Below are 26,269 nucleotides of genomic sequence, written 5' to 3' on the forward strand. Positions count from 1 at the left end.
ACTCGAAAGCGACAGGGCCTCAGCCCCGTTCCCTCTTATCCTTCCTCTACGCTCGCGGGGCCCGGCCCTCGCTATCAGCCCCGCATTGATCTTCCAATCCCCGGGAAAACAAAACACCAATCAGCCTGTCATAATCACTCTGCTGGAGGAGGAAGCGCCGAACGCCAAGCGCAGCTGCTACGTGTTGATGTAGATACAGTGGAGAAGCTTTTTCTTTTTTTGTTGTTGAATGAACTTGTGCCGGATGGGTTCTATTTTTAAAATATGTGTACAAAAAAAAAAAAAGGGGGTAGCATGAAGGTTTATTAACTACATGGTTGATTCCATTCTGTTAATGATGATACTGAATCTCATTTCTTTTTTTATTTGTATGCCGGAACAATAAAGTGACAGCTGCTGGAACCGTTCCTTCTAAAAACTACACAAAACATCCTCTGAATGATATCTGGTCTCCCGCAGCTTCCCTCCCCTATTCACTCGCTCCCATAAAAATTGCCCTCTGCTACTCGTACATTTTAGGTTGTTTTTTTTACTACTTGTCCTGCAGGATTTTTTCTTCGGGACAGTGTGGCTGCTAACTTCCAAACAATAAATTCAGTTTGTGATCTGTCAGCAGTCTCCAGGCTGCCCTGTCGCACTGTGCTTTGTTGTCATGCAAAACATGGCTTGCAAACTTTATGTCTTCACATACCTCAGCATCTTTCCACCGCGGGCGATCTGGCAGATCCAATAAATCCCCAGCGGAAATGTTTGCTGTGGTGCATTTAGACATTGCATTAACCACTTGAACTGTACATTTCCCCCTTAAATTTCCCCTTAAATGGCTTCAAAGTTCGATGAATCACTTTTTCTCCGCACTGTTTGACACCATCTGCTTGTCCCAGCAGATCATTCTGGCTGTAAAACACACGAAATGTTCACGTCCAAAATGCCACTTTTTCTGGCTGCTTCATGGCATCAATTGGGAAAGTTTTGGACCGTGCAATTTGAGTTAATTATGATGGACACGCCAACGAATCTGCAGGGGTGAAGGGGTTAACGCGTCCTGATTTATTAATTTGAATCATTTTAATCGACTCACACTTAAAGTCAAATTCTTACTGGTTTTTACACGCCGTTAAACGCTTGATATAAGCTCGATACTATAAACGCAAGATTCGTAAACGAAAGCCAAACAGCATTATAAAGCTCAGACCCTCCTCTTCAGACAATATTTCTAAAGATCAATAAGGTTGTCCGTTACAGCTCAAGGTAACATATATCATCCACACATAATGATACATGTGGAAATAGCGCTTATTGTGTTCAGGGTTGTGGCATTCTTCAGTTTTACAACATCTCTTCTGTATTGCTGTTGCTTGTTTCTCCTCTCACAGCTCTCTCATAATGGAACAACTCAACAAACATAATAGTAACATGACACCTAAAGACTATAAAGCTTATTTGAATCAGTGAATGAACTATGTTGTGGTTTAAGATAAGGCTGTGTGCGATTGTGAAAAAATATCTAATTGCAACTATTTTGACTGATATTGCAATTGGGATATGATTTGCTCGAGAGAATGGTCGTTTTCCCCTCATTATTTCTTATTAATTATTCTTATTTTCACTGAAACACATGTAAAATAACTAAGGTGTGATTTTGGCAGGGATTTGTACCAAACAAACAAAGCCAGAGAGAGAGACAATATTTGATTTGAAAGGTTATTTTCACTCACATTTCGCCTTGAACAAATGCGATATTAAAATTGCAGTAGGCCATATTGTGAGTTCAATACAATTTTGATTAACTGTGCAGCCCTGGAATAAGATGTTACTCTTGATTTCATGTCTGACAAGCTGCCGGCTTTCTGGAATATTTCCAACCAAAGATCCTCAAGACCGAGACCATCGTCTTACATCTATTCTGTATCAGTAACTGGTACCAGCTTATGTTTAGTCCACATAGCCGCTCTGTGCTGCTTTGGGAGGAAATGCAAGCATCAGCATGCTAACGTGCTCGCAACGATAATTCAAGTGCATAGCAGGTAACTTATTCCACGGTGTGCTAACATTTGCTAGTTATCATGAAAGACAAAGTACGGCTGTTAGTGCAATTCATCCCGAGGAGAACATGAACGTCTGTAGCAAATTCTAATGGCAATCCATCCAATGGTTGTTTATTTCACCTAGAAACATAAATGTCACCCTCATGGTGCCACTAAAGGAAAAGTCATGGGATCAACAAAGTCATTGGGATTTACCGTCCGGGCAGCATGGATATCTGTACCAAAGTCTAAGGCAAATCATCCAATAGCTGTTGAGATATTTCATTCGGGAACAAAGTGGTGGAGCGACCAACAGACTTGGAGCCATGTGGCTAAACGAAGGCTAACGTCACTTTGACGACACAATTCTTAGTTTCAAGCACACTGAAAGACAAGACATTTCAAAACCAGAAGCGAACCCCTTAAGTAGTCTAACAACAACAAACCTGCAGAGGCAAACTTAAAGCAAACGTATCAGTAAAAGCATAGCGGGATAGCTGCACGTAGGCAATAACATTGACATGTTTGATGGCGAAACCAGTATATGAGTCGATAATGGTCAGCTTTTGTACCAGTAATGGCTGTTCTTTCCACCTATGTATACACTATTGCCTAACTGCCAGTTGTAAGATTGATGACGGTGCAGCCTGATGTCCTCCACGGTCACTGGTGGGTTGTATATCACTCTTTGGACAGGTGACATCTGTTTGAATGTTTTGACCCGGTTGATAGCTCAGTAACTGTTCCATCGTATGCTGCACTAAACTCATGTCCTTTTGAGAAATATGATTACAGTTAGTTGGTAACTTTAGGTGTATATTTGTCTCTAATGTTGAATTAATTTAAACAAGAAAGATACAGACCACTCATTTCTCACTGTGTATGCTGGACCTCACTTCTTGCAAGAACTTAGTATTCCTTTGGTATAAAATGCAGAAATAAATTGAGAAAGCCTGTGGTGTCAGCCGGGGAAGTTCTTGTTGGAAATTGAATGCTGCTGAAGAGCTAAAAAGTTCACATGTAGCAATAAATGAAATATTGCTTTAATAAGTGGTGGAAGGAGAAAGAGCGTTTTTGATTAGTACAGTTGTCAGGCTTTGGCTATTGATAGTGCTGCATCTTCTACATCAGTATCAGTGATGAACTGTCAGTTTCCTTTTTTGTGACACAACTTAACTCTAAAAGCTTTCTCTAAAGTGACTTTACATATTGAGGGGATTCATCCGAGTATAGGATGTGTTAGGGCGGTATCCTTCCCAGTATTTGCGTACTATATATGCGCTGTATGGCAAATCAAATATATTTCAAGACTTTCATTTGCAATGAAGTCGTGAATATTTACTCACCAGAAACCACTGCGACTGTGAACAGCAAATAGCATATTTCTGATGTGTTTCCACAGACAGAAAGTAATAAAATAAGGCACAGAGGGAAATTAACATCAGTAAATATCAACTGTGATAACTTTGCCTCATACAGGTAGTCTAATTTAACAAGGAGAGCCGCGTCTGAATTTATATTAACAGAAATTTCATTTAAAAATGTCAGTGTCAAGTTCCACTTTTGATATACTGTTTATGTGTCAGCCAGGACAAATGTAGAAGTTTTCGAGCTGCAAATCAATCAGTATGTTTGTTAGGGCTGAAACTATTCCTTGAGAAACATTAAGGCTTTGTTTAACCTCCCCGCCCCCCCGTCCACGCCATCTCCGGGCCGCTAATCAACAGATAGAATTGGACGATAAATATGTGTTGAAATCGGCAGAAAGAGAGCTAGCTAATGCTAGGTGGACAGCACAGTCCTGCTTGGCTAAATAACGGCTAACGGCTAACGGCTAACGGCTAACGGCTGCCGTTGACGGAGGTTCCACTGAGTTACGATATGTTGCGTTCAAGCTCTATTCAGGACAAAAGTCTACTGAGCGAAGATATATAATCTTTTTTCATGAGAAACTTGAATAAATACAGTTGTTTCCACAGCAATATAAAACATGTATCAAAGAGGGGAAATAAGCAGCTTATAATACATAAATAAACTACTAATGGTGAGATTTTTCTTGTAATCAAAGTAAATATACGATCATGTATTTCCTAATAATTTGAATAGAGTGTTTTTATGCAAGTGACCACTATAGATGACAGTTTACACAGAATCATTTTTTGGAACGGTGGTGAAAAAAGTTAGTCTGAAACCTTCAAACTCAGAATATAATATGACACTTACATGCACTAATAGGGATTAGTTTTGTCAGATAATATTATTTTATGCAATTTAAGCAACAAAAATGTGAATTTTTCTAAAAAAGAAACAATCAGTTGTGCCGTCTTATCTGCTCTTTTGCATATTTGCTACTGCTCTTTATCCGATAACTATTAATGAATGAAATAATCAATAGAATACTTGATTTCATATATATATGTGAGTATACCTACTGTAATTGTGCGTCCCGATGCCTGCGCGCTGTAAAACCTGATTTCACCTCTTTCTTCTTTATATAAAAGTGCTTCAAGAAGATTAACCTTTACATGATGCCGTGCACGGAGAGGCTCCGTTATCTCCTCGGCTCTTCGCTGGATGTCTTTACTTTACTATTCACTCCGAGGTTGTGACCTAAAGTATCACGTCTAACATGTTCATAATGTGCCCCGACAAATCCTATTATACGAACCATATGGCATAAAAAAAAATAACCTTCACCTCCCAACACACATAGGTTGAGTTTCCTTCCTTCCTTACTATGCAGTCAACTCTCTCTCTCTCTCTCTCTCTCTCTCTCTCTCTCACTCTCTCTCTCACTCTATTCAACTAATGAAAACAGATGAAAACTCCACAGCCCAATAACACGAACATTAACACTAATTCACGCTCGCAGAGACAAACAATCTCCGAGACGCGAGTTTCCGGTCGTCGAGGAGGGAGAGAGAAAGAAAAAATAAAAACAACGGAAAAAAACTCACCCTCTGGGAAATTTTCTCTGATCAAGTGCAAAGAGATTAACCAGTTGGACGTGCGCTAATGAACAGGGGATCATAATGAAAGGAGCTCGTAAATGTAGATGAGGCACGTGAAAGAGAACACCGGTCGGCTTGTATCGGATGAAACAAGAGTAATGCACAGAAAGCAATTATTCGAGTGTCCTTGTTTTCCCCCCCCAACGCCAACGTCCTGGCAACGTTTAACAATGAGCTGAAGAAAATGCTTCATTACAACAATTACAGTAATATGTGCAATCACACTTTCAAAAAGAGCAAGCCTTTGAACCGACTCGGGGATAATGTCGTACTCTCAGCTGGGGCCCAGTTTGAATCTATTACATTGTGTGTAACAGCCTCTTTCATAATAAAAAAAAAAAAAACCCACAACAACACATCAACTTATAGACAAAACAGTGAATCACGCACAGACAAAGGCAGCAGAGGGCACAGAAGCACATCAGACACAATCACACAGAAGCAGATGGGCCAAAGGTGGCCCGAGTAATCTAGGAGAGGCCACAGTCAGACGTGACTTACTGATTACATAGTCCCCAAACGGATCCTGATCCTCCTCATCATCTAGGTAAGCTGGGGGAGAGGGAGTGGGAGGAAAGAAAGAAAGAAAGAAAGAAAAACAGGAAAACAGAAACAAAAAAAGGGTTATGACAGACAGAAAGCGTGAGTTTGTGAGTACAAGAAAGAAACGTAGAACTGAATTCAAAATGGAGACAAGATATGGTATAAACAAACAAATAAATACATAAAGAGTGAAGTAAATAAATGGTAAAAGTGACTGCGGCCTCCCGTCATCCACCTTCCTTCACCCCCCTCGTTCTTACACTCAATCTGATACCTCCAGCCTTCATTAGGAGGCAAAGCGCTGACCATTAAACTACTAAACTAGTTTCAGAGACATGCAGAGGAAAATATGATCGCTCATAATTGGCTGGAAAATTCTCAATTTGCTCTCTCTCTCTCTCTCTCTCTCTCTCTCTCTCTCTCTCTCTCTCTCCGGCAGGTTTTGAAGATGGCATGAGAGGCCATTACGGCTAACTAAATTCCCTATTAGGGCGGCAGCACGGTCGTCAGCAAGTTACAAATCCGCCGCCAACGATATTCCCCTCGCTCCTGTGACTCTCTGTCACCTGATAATAATACTGTTAGTATGGGTGGGCCCTCACTGCAGATGCAGCTGCCGCATCCTCACAACAAGAACTTCTTCTTCTTTTTTTTTTTGTCCAATGCCGTCAATGTCAGCTGTGTGTGAAAACCCCTCCTTCATCTCTCCCTTTCCATTTATTCATCCGTTCATGTTTTCCTCCTCTTCTTCTTCTCCTCCTCCTCCTCCTCCTTCTCTCTCCATCACTTCGGGCTTGACTCCCTTTAATGTGAGTTAGCATCCATCTACTGTGATCAATATCCCAAGGCTTTTATTAAACACTGCTCTTATGCATCTGTGTGTGTGTGTGTGTGTGTGTGTGTGAGCACTTGCCTCCCTGTGTGTGTGTGTGTGTGTGTGTCCGTCTTTGTGCGTGTCCTCACTGCTGGTCCAAGCGAATGTTTCTATTCATCGCCCGTGTTTGTGAACACGTATGTGCGCCGCGTTCAGTATTTTGAATGAACCAATCTTTATTGATCTTGACCACGGGGCATTTTGCAGACTCTAGGCTAAACACAAATGCGTGCACTTACACGTACACGCCACGCGCATGTGTGTGTGTGTGTGCGTAAGTGTGTGTGTGTGTGTGTGTGTCCACTGCTACTTTGCTCATTCCAGCATTTGAGCTCTCGCTGCATGGACAAAAAGTCCTTGAACCGGTAGGTGAAGTGTGGAGGCGTACATGGCCGTCAGACACGCGCACGCACTCACTTTGGCGTGTGTTTGTGAAAGCGAGCTGTCAGTGCTGCTCTCACACACCATTCATCACAAGCTACTAATTCTGTTAGACCATTGTCGAGCCTTTTCGCACCCCACGTTGCTCTCCGAAAACTCAATCAGAGGCTAATGCCCCCACACACGCGCGCGCGCAAGCCTTAGCTCTCAGTTTCTTACTCACACACGCGCACAGAGACCCTGAGGGGACAACCGGCGGTCTTAGGGGACCCCGCCAGTCCAACTCTATAAGTGTTGCTTTGATTTGATAGACAGGAGCTGCATGGACCGAGTTACTGGTGCTGCGAGTGGAAAAGAAAAGGCTCCTACAATCACGGCGTGACACATAATTATAACATGTATTCCAAAGTACAGAGCCCTTTTTAATTCAAAATTCAAAATGATCATGATTAAACATTATCTTAATTTACCTTGATTGCAAGACAATCCTCTGAGCACGCCACTTCGAGACATTCCCTAAAGCAACTACACATCAGCTGACGTGAGCGTGGTTGATTTGGTTTGATTTATGGCGGTATATAAAAAAAAAAAAAAAAAGAAAGAATAAAGAGGACAGCACGGGTGCAGGCACTCTGCCACCTGTGCTAGCAAGATTTGATTAGTTAATCAGGAATCACTTTGCCCAACGCGGCTTTTATAAAGCATAATTACAGCTCCAGCTACCCAACAAAAAAAAAAGAAAAAGAAATGCAGATGTTTTAAGGGGCATTTGTAAAAGTTTTTCTGCTAGTCAAAAAAAAAAAGAAAAAGAAGAGAATTAACATAAAGTTTAAGAAACATAAACCAACTTCTAAGAGCAAAGAAAATCTCCAACAAATGAAGGGAGCCGGTGAGGGAAGCCAGGCAATTGAAGCATGCCCAGACAGGGGTGCGGGGTTAGGCGGAAAGGCCAGACTAAATTTAGCGCCACCTTTTCATTCTCTAATTACCAGATTAATACATCCTGTCACATACGTCACAATACCGCCCTATGATTTATTATCCAGTCGCGCCAGATGGAGAGATTGAGCCGGAGAAGGGAAGGAGGAGAGGAGACGCCGCCTGGGAGCGGCCAATCGGCGTGCGTGTGTCGAGTATATGGAGTCGGCCGTATGAGTAAAGCCAAGATTTGTTGACGGAACACAATGGTGAAGTTGAATTATATTCTGCCTGATTCCTTAACAGGGTGCTCTTTAGGGACACACACACGGACCACACACACACACACAAGCATGTGTAGAGCACTGGACTATGGATTGTGGCCATAAAGTCCGCCCTGGGCTTCAGGTTTAAATCAATGTCAAGGCCTGATCTTATTTCATCTAATGCATGTTTTAATCATTCTCCCTCCTGATCAATGCAGTTTGGATGCAGTCATCAGGCACTGCTGTGGGAATTTACAAGCGCTCCTATTCTCCCGCCTGTGTTTCCAGACGGACATTTTACGAGGCGGTGCACAGCGTGTCAGTAAATCTCCTCCTCCACTTTGCCAAAATGAAATCTCCCACTGCCGCACTCCGCGCCCGTATTTGTTTGTCTCACTGTGCTGCTTGTGCAAACGAAACTCGGATTGGCCCTGCCAAGTCGACGTTCTAGTCTCTTTATTTTAATAGTGTCTGGAAGGGGCAATAAAAGCAAAGTGTCTTTATTCAATACTTGACAATAAAGCTGGATGTTGGGAAGAAATCCCTGAGTTGCATTTAGGAAACTAATTTAACAGGCTTTACATACTTGTCGGTAATTGGAATTTAGCAGTAAATGAAAAAAACAAATGAAAAAATAATCACAGAGTTTATTTTAGAAACTGATTTAACAGGTGCCAGAGGTCTGCAGAGGAAAAGGATGAATTTGTACACCTGCACACTATCAGGCGCCTCCGTCATCCGGCTGTTTTATTTGAAGTGTTCACAATATGTGTGCGTGTTATTGTTCATCAACTCACACTGGAATCGTACTGTGATTCTACAGTTCGGTCAATAACATTTTTATTCATGCGCCGGACATTTTTGAGATTTTGGGCTATTTCGCTTCCATAATATCTCTTCTTTCAGACGATTGGAAAGAAAACATCCAAACTAAACTGAAACATCACCATGACAACATGCGCAAATCCCCTCCATCGACTAATATGGTGAGTTATCAAAATATCAATATATAGGCTATACCATATACCTCGTGAAGAACACCTCTGCCAAGTTGGGTTAGTTAGCTCTGTGGGACTTACTCAAAGACGGTTTTAACAGTTCTGCCATCTCAGAAGCCGTCACAGTTTGAGAGATTTTTCCGATGGTGAAAAAACACTTTTGATTTGATCTCTGAGTTAACCTCCTTATGGCATAATCCGCTGTCTAACCGCGCCACGGTGCTCGGTTATGGGACAGTATTTGGATCTAGTTGGGCGGAGAAGGTTGGCTTAATCAATCCTCCTCCTACGGAGCCGTCCCTGGCAGCTTATCTGGCCCAGTCTTACAACCAGGAAGTGGGATGCCTCATGGCCCTCCCCATCCAAACACAGCAGGTTCTCCACATTGCAGCAGGGGAAGATCTAACGAGAGCAGGCACGTGTCTGGGGGAGCTCGGTAACCTTGCTCGCTCCCTCGCTTCATTTCAGTTGGGAGGAAAACTGCTTTATCCGAAGGCTTAAGCAGCTAGCAGGCGGGATAGCGTCAATGATCGCTGTGATGGCTGCATGCCTCCAAAGAAGTCCAATCTAATAGCTATGGCTCTGCCCCCAACTGTGGTTGCAGATCCAGAGTGCGAGGGCATGATCCACTAGAAGTCTGCCGATACACGGTAGGCGTTCGAGCAGCGGTGTCTGGACCGAAATGTACTCTTGTTTCAGTGCTGACGTTTTGACGTTCCATCAGGGTGTTGCTGGATAAAAGTCTCCTTTTTTCTGAGATTAAGGTCTATCTGGCGGCTATATCTGCCTGTCATGTTGGCTTGAGTGACGCCAAGCACTCACCTTCTTACCGTGTGTTTTTTAAAGGGATTTATATATGTATATATATATCATGCAGAGCACAGTTCTACTAAAAAAAACATGAAGCAATATTCAAAGTTCTCTGTGAGTTCTACTTGTTTACTTAAGGTGTATACGGGGTGCTAATTGTGTTGAGACTAGCAAAGGCACCAGGCACCATGACTGACGAACGCTATCCATCCAAAAGATCACACTCTTTAATTTGTTATTGACTCAGGTTTTGTTATGTTGTTGTTTTTTCAACTCGTCCTGTTTTTGCCATTTAACAAAAACAGTATGTAGTGAGGCAACCTGAAATATGGCAAGAAAGTCTCCCTAATTTTCAACTTGTTTTGGAGTCCATGTGTAGTACATTAATTGACTAATGAGTAATTAAGTTGAAAGAAATGAGGCAAAACAAAGCTGTGATTTCATCCAGCGATTGCTCTGCAGCCTTCCTGACACAGAAAAACTGGCACACACACACACACACACACATACACACACACAAACACAAATAGTGCTTTCCCTGAGGTTTGTGATATCTGTCACCATTTCTCTGCAGGGCTTTCTATTTTGGTAGTGAAATCTGCAATAGGGCGCACGTGCACACTCATCCACGTGCGCACTCCTGCCCCGAAGGGGAACCCTAGACCCTTAAACCGACACCTGTCAGTCACGCTGGCAAGCCGTACTGACAGGACCATAACGAGAGGCGCAGCGTGAGCGCGGAGAAGACAGAGGAAGAAGAGATGAAGACGAAAGGCAGGAGAGAGGAGGCAGATGAAGAGGAGGAGAAGCAAGTGGAGGTGAGACTTCTGAAGCTTGTTAAGAGACGCGGCGAGATGAGAGTGCCGCGGCGTGCTCTTTTAGCACGTCACCGTCTTTTTTGATTTGTTAGCATGTGTTTATGATGTTGTCTCTCCAGTCTGCCTCCGTCAATCGCTATTATTAGACCCTCAGATCCTCCTCCTGCTGTTTTGACACTCCCGTTGCTCCTGTTTTACACTTCCTCACACGCATGCGGGGGTCCCGTAGACAGACAGAGTAGCATATAGAGGAGACAGTGACAGCAACGCACGCGCTTGTAAATTCGGCATCTGCGCCGCCCGGGGCGCCGAGGCTGGGTTGGGTCTGGTGGGAGCTGAATCCTTTTCCCTCCGGGGTGCTTTTTGAGGTGTGACGTGCATTCGCTATCAGATGTTCTGTTTGCAAGCGTAAAGGGTGCGATTTTCCTCATTCAGAGCAACTAAATTACTAACGAGTTGACTCGATCACACGCGCTCGCACACCTGGTGCTTTTATCAGGCTGCCGCGCCGCCTCTGATCTCATCGCGGTGGCAGCGGCGGCAATGCAGACCGCCTGATCTAAATGTCTGGTCTGTGAAACCAAGAGACGAGCCGAAGACTCGCTGAAAGCTTCAGTATAGAAGGCAAACTTGCATTTAGTTGAATTGACTTTAATTTAGCAATTTTCTACATAATCATCAAAGTGAATGAAAAAGTTCGACGAGTGAATGTTTGGATCCTGTGGGAGCACAAAAAAATACCCCGTGATGAAATATCACCGTATGAAGTTCCCCGTCTTTTGGAAAGTGAAGACGAAACAACAACTTTTGATCTTCTCAACTGTCATCACTCCGTGAGATCATACTGCAGGCAAGCCATTATCGCAATGTAGAGCGGGATTAAGAAGCTAATTTCACGAGGTCTGGAAAATGCCGGGGCGACGGAGCTCTCAATGGCGTTCTCCTGGCCCTGAGACAGACCGAGAGTGAGAGCGGCGGCTGCGGCTGATATCTGCGGCGGCGAGATTAGCTTGGTAATTAACCACAAAGCAATTATCGGGCGCCGGGATGAGAGGCGCGTCTCAGGGAAGGTGTTTCTTGACGTGTTTAATAGGTGTTGAGTAGTTTTGATCAGCCGACATAAGTTGTTCCTGATTCGGAGGCCCGCAGTCCAACAGAGGTTGATCCGCAGCTGATACACGTTCCCGCCGAGAATTCAATTAATTAGACTGTTGCTTTTCCTTCCTTCCACTTTTCATTAACCTCCATTGACACCTCGGCGAAGCTTCCGCGCAGGTTTTACGGCGGCGGTGGCAAGATTAACGAGGAAATGGGAAGCTGGCAGTAAACAAAGTTGCCAGGGGATGGAAAGGCGCTCCGGCAACATCACACTCTCGCACTGGCGTGAAGATTCGAAAGGCATCTTCTCTCTGACTTGCATCTCAGTGTTGGATCACAGAAGATAAAAATGCTCCGGCTCCAAAAAGATTAGTTTTTTTTCGATTTGGACTGGCAGACCAGTCGTGAGATCTCAGCAGGTATGTGGTACAAGAGGGTTGAGTTCCTAAGTGCTATTGAATGAATTTAAGAATGTCTCTGTGTTGTTCAGATCAGAAAACAGAATCAATCAATAAATCCGACTCGCTCGCAATTCATATAATCTGTCTGTTTGAGAGGCGCTCTAAAGATTTCAACAATATCGACCAAGATTCACATTCTCACTCACAATCCCTTTAGACTATGTCAGTCCGACGCGTCCTCCTCGATTAGTTCTCACTCCCGCGCGTCTTACTCACTCTCTCCCTCACTCTTTCCCTCAAACCAATGGGCCTGTGTTTTGATACACACATCCTTCAAGAGTCCTTTGTCCTACCTGACTCGTCGTCAGACTTGTTGTCGTTCTCAGAGTCGGTGAGGGTGAGGGCGGAGTTCTCGCGACTGGACACTCCCGAGCTTCGGCGGGACTTTACCCGTCCTCGTCCTGACCACAGCTGGATGGCTCGCTCCGGGGACAGCGGCCCCTCGGGGTCCGAGTCGGCATCGGAGCCGGCGCTGAGGGAGTAACCCCTCTGGAGGAGGCCCAGGTCGGGACAGTAGGGGACGGCGGCAGGGTGGGGCGGGGGAGTCGGCTCGCACACCCCCAGCTCGGCCAAGGTGAAGTTGCCCCCTGCGAGGGAGAGAGTGGAGTTACACGGGTGGAGTGTGGGGAGTAACATCGGTAAAAAGAAAAGAAGAGAAAAGCAGTAAATGGAGAACATCCACACAAACAAATGCTCCCACAAGCAAACACACACACACACACACACACACACACACACATATCTAGCAAACAAACCCACAATCACACGCAGAGAAGCACACTAATTATGAAACTACGGAGGCGGAGGCTGAAAATTGGTCTTTGTTGTGGCAGGGGGAGGGGGAGAGATGACACAGCATGAATCAGGCACAAAGTAGCGGCTGGAAGGAGTATGTACTGGCCCGCGGGCCTGCTAAAGCGGGCTTAGAAGGCCCGCCTCCCTCGCCTTACTGCTCTGCATTGGCATCCGCGAGGTGTTGATGTGAGATCAAAGAGCTGTTCACTTGAGGCCTCTCCGACTGTAGTGGAGCTGCTTCGCTGACTTCTGGGTTTGATCACCTCGCCAACCTCGCCAACCTCGCTGCCATCGCGCGCCGGACCCCTGAGGCCCGCTGGATTCACTGCGGTCTGCTGCAGTGCCGGCCCCGCCGCCTAACGCGCTCCCCCTCAAGACAAACCGACTTGTCACTTCCAAAATAAATATATAAAATTATCCAAATTAAAGCACATCAAAGGAGATCAATAAACAGTGCTGCAGCCCAATTAAATCCAAGCTGAGGAAAAAGCAATTAAGGAAAAAGGCATGCTCAACCAATTTATTCTCTATACTAATTAAAAGAGTATTGTGGATACAATCGCTCACCATCAGCTGTTGGGGTAAAGGGATCGGGGGAAAAACAGTTGTGATTCACTTCATTAGCGGTTTGTGAGGGAGGGGCGAGCGGAAAGGCGAGCGGAGAGGCGAGCGGAGAGATGGCGGAGAGGCGAGCGGAGAGATGGCGGCGTCGTGGCGGCACACGGGATGAATCAGTGCGCCGGGAATCACGCAGCTGTGTGACCATGGGTTAACTGTGACTCATCAGGCGTACGGACGCAATCAAACAGAGAGAGAGAGAAAGAGAGAAAGAAAGGGAGCGAGAGAGGAATTAAGCGGATGAAAATCGTCTGCTGGATCTTCACGGCTCCTCTTCACAGCCTCGTCGAAAAACTCGAGAGTCACGCCGGAAAGTAATGAGGAGAGGGAGGGCCTAGGAGGAAACGTAGCCCGGGGGGGGAAAGTGGTGACAGGCTCTGTGCTTCTACTCAGACGAACAGATGGGCTGGACTAGAGAGGAAGAGGCACGCCAAATAGCTCCACAGGTGGATTTAGCTTCTAGGCTAACGCTCGCCCAACCATCCAAGCACTGCAAGGCATGGGGGGGGAGGGGGGGAGGGGTATTACCGTTCCTCGTCCTCTTCGCTTCTTTGTCCTTTCCTCTTACTAATCACAAAGGATGACAAAGGGAAACTTCTTTACTGCACGTGACACAAGGGACTCTTACAACGTGTTGACGTTCCACACTACAGCACTACTGATTCTAACTCTAGTTAGTGAACCCATACCTGAGATGAAGTATCGCAGGAGGACGGGCGAGAACTCCAGCAGGCCTGAGAGAGTAGAGCACATGGGTTCCTTAACATCAGCGAGCAAATCATCCCGAAAAAACCCCAAACTGCTCGCTAGGGGAAAGCGGTCTGCTCCACAATCACAGTGACGATTATGCAAATCATCCCATCCAACGACAATGACAATAGTTTGGGACGCGAACACGTCCTCTAGTCTAAACAAAACACGACATGGAAGCAGTTGCACAACATCAAAGTGTGTGTGTGTGTGTGTCTGTGCGTGGGTGTATGTGTGTTCGCTCATATCTAATGTTACATCCCACATGCCACCGCTCCGTGCAATTAACATGCCATAACCAGTGATTACATATGCAAAATCCAATCACTCCTTATCACCGTGAGCGGTGGGTGCAGCCAATCTACATGTGCTCAGAGAGAGATTGATCGGCGCGACAGCTTGAAGCAGACATGAAAATATATCTCAGTTATTCCGCAAATCCAAAACCAATCGCACGTTGGCGCTACGACAGATGTGGGGGCCAAATAAGGCGCCGCATTCTAATCAGATCAATGCTTTTTTCCTCTCGGTGCCGTTCCTGACCTTATAATGCGCATTAATGGCTCTTTCGAGGCCTTGAGCGGCTTCCGCAGCTGCCCTGGGCTCATTGTGTACACGCTGACATGTACGTCGGTCTTGTCGGTTGAGCTGTGGATTTCAACGCAAATAAATTTGACTGTGCCGTGAGGCGAAAAGCAGCATAGTGTGGAATGAAGGAGCACAAAACAGAAAAGAAGCACATTTCGTAGAATGTTACGGAATTTCCGCGCACATGAAAAGCCTCCATCCAGCTGAATCTAATTCAAATGAAAGTAGGACTGCATTAATTGATACAAGAAAATACAAATTATTATGGAATGCATCCTTGAGTACTTTTCCCACAAGAGCGAAAGGCAGGGCTTCAGAAAGGGAAACCAAGGCAGTAAAACAGTGTGAAATGTGTGTGTATGTGAGAAAAAGAGAGAGAAAGAGAATAGGGGCTACTAGACACTAAGTAACACGCTCTACACGATAGAATGCAATTTCTAGCCTGCATGGAAAGATGAGATGTACAAGATGGGACTCAATCAGTGTACGCTGAATCAAATTGAAATGAAAATGGGGCTCTATTAAGTGAAATAGGAGTAACAAGAAGAAATGGAACAGAGGCCTAACTAACAAGTGAGTAAAAGCCACTCATGAGGTGGCTGGAAAAAACCCGGCCACCTCACAACTCCTCCAAGTGGAACGGCAAGATACGCCATTTGTCCGTGCCCCCTGGAACCGCACATATGGAGGCGTTTTTCTAATCTGACTGAATTGCTGCAGTACTTCGCTAAGGTTAGGGGAGCTTCATTAAGTTACGACCTAAAGTTACAGTCAAAGACGTGTTTTGCGAGGTCGCAGTGACTTTTGATCACCAAATTCGAGTCAGTTCATCCTCCGAGTCCAAGTGGGGTTTGTGCCAAATTTGATATCCCAAGATATCGCGAGAATGGAAATGGCCGCCACAGTGACCTTGACCTTTGACCTTCAAAAATCGAATACATTTATCCTTGAGTCACGGTGGACGTTGATGCCAAACGTTGAAGAAATACCCTCCAGGTATTGCTGTGATATATAGATCAGGAGAAGGTACGGACAGACCGCATTGAGACCCCAAAAAACACCGGTACTTGGAGCAGCACGCCCCTACCAATGCAACCCCAAAACAACCTCTAGACCACACTGAATATTACATATTGACGCTGGTTTATAAAGAACCGTCAATTGTTCCACTTGTTTCTCAGCTCAGCGGGGACTTCGGTTTCCTGCACCTGCCGTGCGTCATCATTTCGAGTATTCATGCGCCGCACGTTGCGTCTCGGTAAAAAAAATAAAAGTGACACAGGGGACAGAGAAGCATCTCGTTGGAACTGGAGTACAACAGTGTGAGTGGGAATGGCATTTGCAGTGATCCATTAAAACCGCATGTACTTCCCTTGATAAAACTCATTATGGATATGTGTGTGGGAGCGAACGAACGCTTGCAACGTTGCGGTGTGTGTGTGTGGACGAGAATGAGTGTTTGTGGGTAGACAGCTTTGTGGGATAGAGGGCCCTATCATTAAAAAATCATTTGTGCTTGTTAGCAGTTTGACAGGCAAAGTATAGGCAGCAGGACTCTGCATTATGCTGGTTGCCTTTCCCCTCCCCCCACCATGTAATTCTGTACAGGATATGAAACGGGGCAAAAAGTGTGCAATTATGTTGCTTTTTCCAGCCCCGATAGTTTGTACTGAGGGCCACCCTTGGACATGCCAATTTCAGCTTTTGAGCAAGCTGGCAGCTCCAAACAATTTCTGATTTGTCCTGAAGTGCTGAACTAGTGAACTGATTTTCCTCCCGGGCGGAGGACGCATCAAAATCAGGAAGCACACGCATCTGGGCACGGCAGGTTCCCCTAGCAATCCCTTTGAAATGGCTGAAATTACTGTTAATAACAGTAAAAGCCTCATTTTCTTTGTCACAGCGAAGAACGCGCAAAAAATGTGTGGCTAATAGCAGGCAAAATGTGTCTTTTAAAAACATATTTTCCATTTTCATTTGCATCCAATTCGGAAGTCATCTGCGCAGCACTTTAGTATCCCTGAACAAATGAATTTCTCTTTTGCGTTTTCTTTTCTGTGAATTACGGAGCAATAAAATATACATATAAATTTCCTCCCAACTATGGAGAGCCTATTCTATTTCTAAGTGAAGAAATGTTTCGACAGATGCAGGAGAAAGAAAGAATCAGGGAAATGATGGAAAGGACAAAGTAGAGACAATATAGTGGTTAGGACCCAACTTTCAGGGCTCGCATGTTCCCGCTCTCCTGCGATCAATTCCCAACTCCAGTTGCTCTCCTGCGTCTCCCGTAATCTGCAGCGCTGTTTCCCCTCCGAGTCGCTCAGCACGAGAAGAAACACATTGAAAAGAAAATCATTGAGCTGCTCAGTGCGCTATTAAAAAATAAAAGGACAGCGAAGGAGAGTTGGATCGCAAAACTGAAGACAAGATGGGGAATAGTACCTTTTTCTTTTTTTTTATTATTCACACATATTTCATATTAGTAGACCTCACTATTTCAAAACTTCACACGCAGGAAAAATGGAACAGAACCTCATATCGAAAATGCTATAAATCTACCAAAATATTTAATATGTACCGCTCTTTACTTTGATTATTCAGTTTTTTATGTATTTCATTGAAACGGTTCAGTATTTTTTACCTCTTTACCTCCGCACAGCTATTACTAGAGGATCAATAAAGTCTTATTTTTCCTTATCTTATCTCGCTGGAATACAAAAACCAAATTACACGCTGTGTGTAAAGAACGCCGACTGGCGATACAGGGATAATGGCAAGCTCTAAGCTCATCGGAGACGATAGTACAGATGGCCTCCCTCGCTGTCATCTCGTCTCTCTCCCTCACACACACACACACACACACACGTTGTCCTCTCACTCTCACTGCCACTATTCATCCTCCACCAGACACTTGTACATCTCTGCCCATGCTTATGTAAATCAAGTGGTCCCCTCTTTGTGTAGATAGCAAGAAATTAGAAGAGAATAAAGGATGTAAACACGTGCAAAATGTACCGCGGACACGGTCCGGAGACAGCGGCTGGTGTTTTGAGTGAGAAAACATGTGAATTCATGAGTTTTGAAAGACAGTGGTCATTATATCCGTTGTCTGTCGAAGCAATGAAGGACGATCCGCAGGCTATACGCTGTGTGAAAGGGGAGACCAATGTGCTTCCTCTTGAGCTGATAAGGGGGGAAAACAGAGAGCGAGGCATAAGATGATGAAAAAGGGGATCATAAGAGGAGGTGGTGAGGAGTGATGAAATGCTCAGTCATGGTCAACAGTGTCTGCAGGGGGAGAGTGACGGAGGGAGAGAAAGAAAACGACGGAGAAGGAGCGCAGACAGACACCTGGGTGATAAGCCACAAAACGGAGTCGTCTGTCCTGTTCACACAAAGGTCAAGGTTAAAGGTCACGGCTTGTCTGTGAGAGTGAGAGTGGAGTTTATGAGGTCGCTGTACAGTAATTACTCTCTCTCACACACACACACACACACACACACACACACACACACACACACACACACATCGCAGCAGCGGAGAATGAACATCTTCACAAATCAGGGTTTCCATGATAAGTATTTATTACACCCAAAACACTTATTTCTCTCTCTTTAAGTAGAAGTATTTCAATTACAAGTGGAAACACGGGCATGCTTATGTACGCACGTTCATATTGGACGATTCTGCAGAGACAGATATGTCCCTCAGGACGGGCGAAGACCAAAACAAAGCTGACTTGAACCGTGAAAGCTAACGCTTGCAAGTAGGCAGTTTGTTTACATCTTCAATGTAACATTTTGAATATCTTGAACATAACATATTGAGGCCATAATATGTCAATGTTGTGTTTACAGCTTGCTCCGCTGCTTCAGAGTGGCAAAAAAAAAAATGGAGCTTTAACTTTGGGTTTTAGTTGCCTATGCGTAACCACTTGGTAGTTTGTAATAACTACAATGTTTCCCTAACCTTAGCCACAATGCATATGCCTTCTATGAATTCTCAGTACCAATATTCTCGCAAATATAAAACGTCTGCAACTCATATGGTCAAACACGTATTGGGTTTGTTAGCTTTTAAGATTAACAACAATAATCCTTATAGTAACAATAATGATAAAAAGATTGTTTTCTGTGTGTTTTTCCCTCTCTCTAATCAACCTGTAAGCCCTTATTTGTAGTATTAAAGTATTACTGTAGAAGTCTTTCTTTTGTCTTTGGCTAAACATCTTATCTCGGCCATCACTCTCATGACCATCAGATAAACGGCTTCATCCCTCAAAAGGGAGATTATTCGTCACTCCTCTTTGCCGGGATTAAAAACAAAGTGGTTTGCAGCAGACGACGCTGTCAAGATTAAAAATGTTTCATCTTGACATCTGGAAACTAAATATGTGCATTTGTGCTTCAACAAGTAAACAAAGCACACTATCACTTCAAACACTGACACATCCATTTATCTTAATGGGCATGTCGGAGAGTCGAGGTACGGTTGTTGGAAAAAAAATAGAAAAAAAGAAGAAAATCACGTTGCGCCTGCAAACGGTGAAATCACTGTGTGATCAGATTTGGATTGGGTTGTTAATTTATTTAGCGTTTCATTAAACGGCGCCGTTACATCTTCTTTGCAACTCGCCGCGTTGCCTCCCGAAGAGCTCCTCGCTGTACGTAGTGAGTGAGTGGCGGCGGCAGAGATATGTTCAACATTACCTCCGCTGTGTGACTGACATGTCGTGACAGGATGACGGGGCACCCTGACATTCAGCCTTTCGTAGGGCTTCGGCGTTGATTATCGACAATCCATTTCCTACACACACACGTGCGTGTACATATCCAATATGCACGTGGCTTGTCATTAACGCCCGCCATCAGCGGGGCAGCGGCGACCTAACAGATATGCATGAATAGGAGCGTCATGGTCAAACACTTTCGACACCTCCCAGATGACATCCGTTCGTTTGGCTCCCGCCTGAGCCACGGGGGCCCTTGCGCCTCTCCTAATGAGGAGGCCAAAAATAGGTGGCGACAAATGTCATTCCTGGGTTGGACAGGACGTGACAGGACGTGACACGCCACAGAGCACTCTGGAGGAGGTCTTGTAACTGAGAGGTTGTAGCGCTAAGCATCCAAACACCTCTCATGGACGAGCAGGTCGAACCAGCCTGGGACACATGCCTCGCCGTTGCTTCTGACACGGCGATGCTCCGCTTTACATCTACTAAGGAGTCACTTTTGAAATGAAGTATTGTCACGAATGCTGAAAAAAACCCCAGCCTTTACATAAATGCAGACGCTGTATTATTGCCAATTGAAAGTGCAGTGCTGCACTGTTGAGCTACAGTATATGTGGATATTTTTGCAGTGTTCAATACGAAGTCATTATATTTTATATTAGATTTGAACATGTGCATTAGTATAAGATGATGTAGAACATTCTGAATAACACGTCCCTATATGTTATTTAAAACAACGGGAAATGAGGTATGAGAAAGGTATTCTGGGATTCACAGATAATTGTCTATCTCTGGTTATGCATCATCAAAGCATGACTTTAAGAAGGTAAAGGCGGGGTTTTCTTTTCATGTAGGTCTTCCTCTCTTACTATTCTAGCCCATTAAAAGCCTGCCTTCTTTAGGACTGAGACATTTCTTACTTTGGCGAGTCCTACTGGTATCTTAAAAGACGCTGCTTCACCGCTCCACCTACAGATCTGACCCAGGGACACTGGAATACTTGGGCCTAAAGCAATGGAAATCTTGAATCTCAGGCTCCCTTCAACAATGTGAAAACCTCACAAGTAAGAGCAAAATTAAAAATTCAGACATAAAATGACGCAAGTTCAAATAAAGGGCTATTATGTAAGTGTAGATAAATTACAGTAAATATAGTATAAAATGTAAAGTATATGGAGGTAAAGTGACATTTCACAGTGATGAGCTCAAGAGTTTAAATGTTTTATGGCCTGTGTTGTGAAGCTGTCCCCGAGCATGCGGTGAGGGGTCGGCTGTTGAAAATATTAGAAAATAATGAAACACCATCAGACCGTTTTCTTTTTTTAAACAAGAAATGAAAGTGTACTAGTTTGTTCTTTGGGACCGTGAACTTAGTTAAAAATTCGTAACTGTGAATTATGAACGTGAACTACATTTGAATCTGTGTGAACTGAACTTTTAAGTGGTTTTAAGTGTGAACTCCGTTTCATTTTGTCACATAGCGTTCCTCATGCAAACCTTCAGGGTTATCCAGCAGCACCAGCAGGTCTGCCCCGGAGTGACTGTTGGCTGAGGGTGAAACCAAAGTTCCAATCTAGCTAGCCTAGCCTGTGGCACAGTCCGTAGACATGCCGCAGATAAACCTTGGCTTCACCCTCGGCCAACATTTAATCACTCCTGGCAGACAAATGAGGAAAACCTGCTGCTGGTTAACAGGCAAACAAATTATAATTTTGATGTAAATTTGTGACCGAATCACGGAGAAACAAATCGATGTTGAGGGGCACATTCGGGCCTAGGTATAAGCACAAATCATTTCCATATCAAGTAGTCTTGTTATATGACTTATCGGTGGAGGAAAAGCCACTCTGTGTTGAGGCACTCTTTGTTATTTATGTATATCATTACAGCACACCGCCTACATATCTGTGGAATTCTTCCACCTTCTCACGTCCACCATTTCTCCCCGGATCTATCGCATCACTCTTCGTGCGAGTTCATCTGCATGGTAATGCTATCGTGATGCGGCAGCTAGAAAGCAAATCATTTGCATTGCTTTGATTTTTTTTTTCTCCACTAAAGCAAGGACATAGCCGGCGTCTAAACGCACGTGTGCAAGCAGTGTGTCATACATCCACTCGCACAAACACGTACACACACACACACGTACACATTTAAATAAAGTGGCTGGGGAACATGTTTAATTACAGCCTGGGAAGCAAGTGACTGGGCTGGGAAAAAAAAAAAAGCCCAAAAAAACAACAACACTTGATATCGCTGACATTTACAATCTGCCTCATTTATCAAAAGCTGCCAAAGCCGAGTCAAAGAGGGTCGTTACATTGTAAACATAGATTAACTCAAAACCCACAGTACGTTGTCTGATGAATGATTTTTATTCTAAGAAAATTGCAGATGCCGGCGTGCATTTCCTCGGACTCCGTCAATTAATTGTCTCGTTTGTAACCCGTTACTTGTGTGTGTGTGTGTGTGTGTGCGGCGCGAGCACACGTGCACGATTGAGGGGGCCAGCAACGGTGCTAAATATCTGGCACCCTTCAGCATGCATTTCCCCCAGCCTCCTCCTATTATTCGTCTCATTTGTTACCCAGTGTTTACACGCGTGTGCGTGCACCTCTGCCAGCAACGGTGTTAATAGCGAGCGCTTTCATCGGACGGACAGGATTTGACAAACTATGCTGAGGCGTGCTCTGGTCTGACAGACCTGTACTTACTGCCAGTCGTTTTACTTCTACCCAAAAACAACTATTCGTCACTCGTTCGCTCTCTCACAAGCAAACGCTTTTTTTCTTACAGGCTCCTCCAAGATGCGGGGAAAAGAGCCAATGTCAGTCTGCAAACTGGGACCTTTTTGATATGTACAATAGCCCGAGTGTGTGTCTGCGAGTGCGAAAATGCTGGACCAGATGTTACTTGAAGTTATGGCGCCCTTTAGAAGACCTCCCCTTGCATGCGCAGGGGCCACGCACAAAGAACCCGCAAGAGCGATTACGGGGCTGGGGTGAGAGGGAGCGCGCTGAGGATTGGAGGAGTCGGCCCCAGGATATTCTTCAGCGACTCCTCCGCTCTCTGTTGCCGCAGACGCAGGACGCTTTTGAGTGTCAGCAGCTGGCAGAGTAGCGGAACGCCAGGGAGAAGACAAAGATAAAGAGAGATCGGAGAAAGAGGGGGAGGGATTGCATTTAATCTCGCCATTTATTTTTAATAGCGTGCAGCTGCTTCGTTGTCTCTTCGGTCCAGGTTGACTGTGACCCAATGGACGGCATGCATTCACACACAGAATCTTATTTCTTATTTATGTGGATTTCTCTTTTTTTTTCGGCCCTATACTCCTCCCAACTTCGAATGTTCAAATCCCTATGCGCTGCAGTCCTCGTCACATGTCTGTGGAGGGCTGCAGACACACTTCTGTGACACATGGTGCCACCAGCCGCTGCAAGCAATGAGCTTCACCGGGAGGCGTAACATGCGGTAGGTGCACACTATTCCCCCTAATTCGACATTACGCGGGAGCCCTGGCTGAGCAGAGGAAGCGAACTACGAAGCAACAAGGACAAACACCTGCACTGGCTTCCCGCCGGCAACTGCAGACGGCTGTGCTCATTGGACTACCACGACCATGAATCAAACCCAGAGTGTCTGCAATAGTGGGAGTTTCCTCCTGTACCAACGCAGTTTGACTTCATGGAATTAAGCGTGCAAAGGAAGTTTGCCGTGAACACACCCTTCTTGCTAAGAAGTGATCTAAAGTGGTGAAGAAATCACATTTTATATCCTTGCTATCTAACATAGAGGGTTAGTGTTAGTGCTTGAATCTTGCTGAAGAGGGCACACACATAATGAGAGGCTGCTGCTGCTGCTGCTGCTGCTGTTGTTGTTGTTGCAGATACTTGGAAGTACTCTGGCTCTCTATGCTTGGTAACATTACTACTACACTCCAAAACCACACTTCAGTAAGTCCGTGACTAGAAGAAAGTCTGTTAAGTTTCTACGGAAGTTAGTCCGTTACAACGACCACGATGGCAACGGTACCCATAAAAATGGCCGCCCATCTGACTATCATGCTACGTTGATTTTAATGGGAATGTCCATTCTCTTCCTATTTCCTTTCTCTGGCACGCAGGCTCCCACCGACCACCCAGCAGTGCATTTTTCTTGCCATTCGGTCTTGAATAGAGGCAGCGGAGGCAATCATGCCAGGATACGAGTGGCAGACTTTGGCAGACTTTTTGGACAAAGCAATCATTGGCTACTGCAGTCACTCGTCACATCAAAGTCAACGGAGAAAAAAGGGAATGCAATGAATGCGGTTACCGCGGCCGTTACACTGCATGTAAGCCTGATTATGTTATTACTCATTTCAGTGCATTGTGACGATAAGAGGTCAAGTCTATGGAGCTCCTATGGCGGGCAAAGCCCAGTGTGGAATCAAAACACAAAAACCACACACTCATGTGCTCATTCTCGGAGCTGCAGCGAGGGCCTCAACATAACAAATGTAAAGCAACACTATGGGAAGAGCAAGGGGCGAAAGAGAAGACCGAGGTCGAGGAAGCGCGTATGAAAGGTGTGACAGAAGAGCACAAGGGGACATAAAAGAAAGTGACAGAAAAGTGAGAGATTTGGAGGCAGAATTAGGTTAGGACAGCAAATGATGTTAAGTGTTGTCCAGGCAGTGAGGTGGGCAGGTGGGTGGTGGATTCTCTCCATGGTTTCCCCATCCTCCGGGGCAAAGCAGCAGAGCAGAATGTAGAGGGGCTCATTTAGACAAAGGAAAGGTCAAAGCTTCTAGGGACCGCAGTGGCTGTGATGATGCCTGCCTGTCTAGAGGAGGACCGGCGGGGACGACACACCCCTGGGATGTGCCGAGTAGGAGCCGCAGAGACGGAGTGCGAGAAAAGGCAAGAAGATGCAAAGTACGGGTGCAAAGATCAGAGACAGAAGGGTGGAAGCGGTGCAGACAAGCAAAGAGAGACTGCAGCAGGAAGGAGGGAAGTGGAGCGGGCCTCTGCTCGCTGCTCAGCTTGGCACGATTGGTTTGTATGTGAGTCACGGGATTATCTGTTTAGCGGCCATTCCTGCATATTCGGCACCAAAGAGCCAGCCCAAAAAATATGACATGAAACTGAGACTTCTATATGTGACATAAAGCAAACATGCAGGAAAGACATTCCCTGATATTTTTGGTTATATGAGAGTGAGGCTCGTACCATTATTGGGCTCGGTGATGTTTGCAAATATGTTCCTTGGTGGTGTTAAATAGTGAACACTTGTAATGAGCTTTCCATGCTGCTGCGTGTTATGGTGAGGAGAGAAATGCGTTATTTGGCTGTGCTTATCCAAGCAGACTAGGTAATAACGGTGTAATGGGGGAAACAGTGGAGTTGAGATCCAATGAAAGCAGGGGGTCTGCTGGAATACACAAGCAAACCCACTTTATCAAAAATCTGCAAGGAGCCGTTTGGGACAGCTAGTGTTCAAATACGGAACAAACTGAAAAGAAAAAAGGATTTACTCGAAATTTGCCCGTTATGTTCAGAAACGTGAAATACAGCCTGGCTGTGTAATTTGAAAATACAGGATTTCAACATGATTTCACAATATAAGCTTATCTTCATCCATTCAGCCTGACATTGTATTAATTAGTTGTGAGGGAGGAGTCATTTTAATGAATCAGCATATATATAAATATAAAATACATATATTTATATATATGTTTCTCTAATGTTACGTAAAAATCGGTGGCGCTTACATTAGCAGAGTACGTTAGCACATCATTCACAAGCATTAGCACGTCGCTACGCTAGCTACTGAATGTATACTAAATGTACAATGCTGCTTTTCGCTCTTTGACGGCAGAGTGATTAAAGATCAACCCGAGTTTACAGGGCCGGTGTAGTTCCATTACTTCATTGTCTTCGGTCTCGATCGGCGAGTGATGTGGTGGTCCACTTTTCCACTGTGATCTGTAGGCTTTAGCTTCTATCTTTAGCTTTTTAACCCGTTTTCCCTGCTGAATCAGTTTGACATGGCTCCACGATAGCTCTTACAGTTTCATGGCGTAGAGCAGCGGGGGACGGGGCTTAGCGAAGGGTCAATTGTTTCTCTAAGGGAGGGGGGTAACAGCTGTCATTGGGCACAACACCAGACGTATTTGATTTAATGGACAAATCTGAGGTGTGGACTCAGTCGACAAATTAAGCAACCAAATAACATCACACTGCAGTACTTTAACCCTGAACTGTATAAAAATCAGAGGTAGAATAAGTCTGTCGTCTCTCTAAATGCAGATGTAACAGTCCATATAATACTATACCTTGTCTTATTAAGAAAATATAGCACAGAAGACATAGAACTCTTTTCTAAATCTGGATGCAAGTGCAAACTTGGACCACAATTTGGCCAAGAAAGTCAAAATTGTTGGAGCAAGACAAATATGTTGGATGAAGGAGAATACATTAGCCGCATGTAGACTTGAGGCCTGAATAAAGTTCATTACCATCAGCTCCTAATGGACTGGGAGGTAAGTCCACAGAAAATGTTTCTTGCCCGGGAGGCACAGAGCAGCAAAACACAAA

General features: G+C 44.8%; 1 protein-coding gene across 1 annotated transcript in view; it reads right to left on the minus strand.

Moving 5' to 3' along the window:
- Positions 1-26,269, minus strand: part of tenm2a (teneurin transmembrane protein 2a) — a gene marked incomplete at both ends in the record, with an annotated part of 146,028 nt that overhangs the window by 116,669 nt on the left and 3,090 nt on the right. The window contains one exon of the mRNA XM_079167122.1: positions 12,499-12,792. Within this exon, the coding sequence (XP_079023248.1) occupies positions 12,499-12,792 (294 nt within the window). The remainder of the gene's footprint in view (positions 1-12,498; positions 12,793-26,269) is intronic.

Source organism: Pholis gunnellus, assembly GCF_910591455.1.
Source record: "Pholis gunnellus genome assembly, chromosome: 10".
Taxonomy (NCBI): Eukaryota; Metazoa; Chordata; class Actinopteri; order Perciformes; family Pholidae; genus Pholis; species Pholis gunnellus.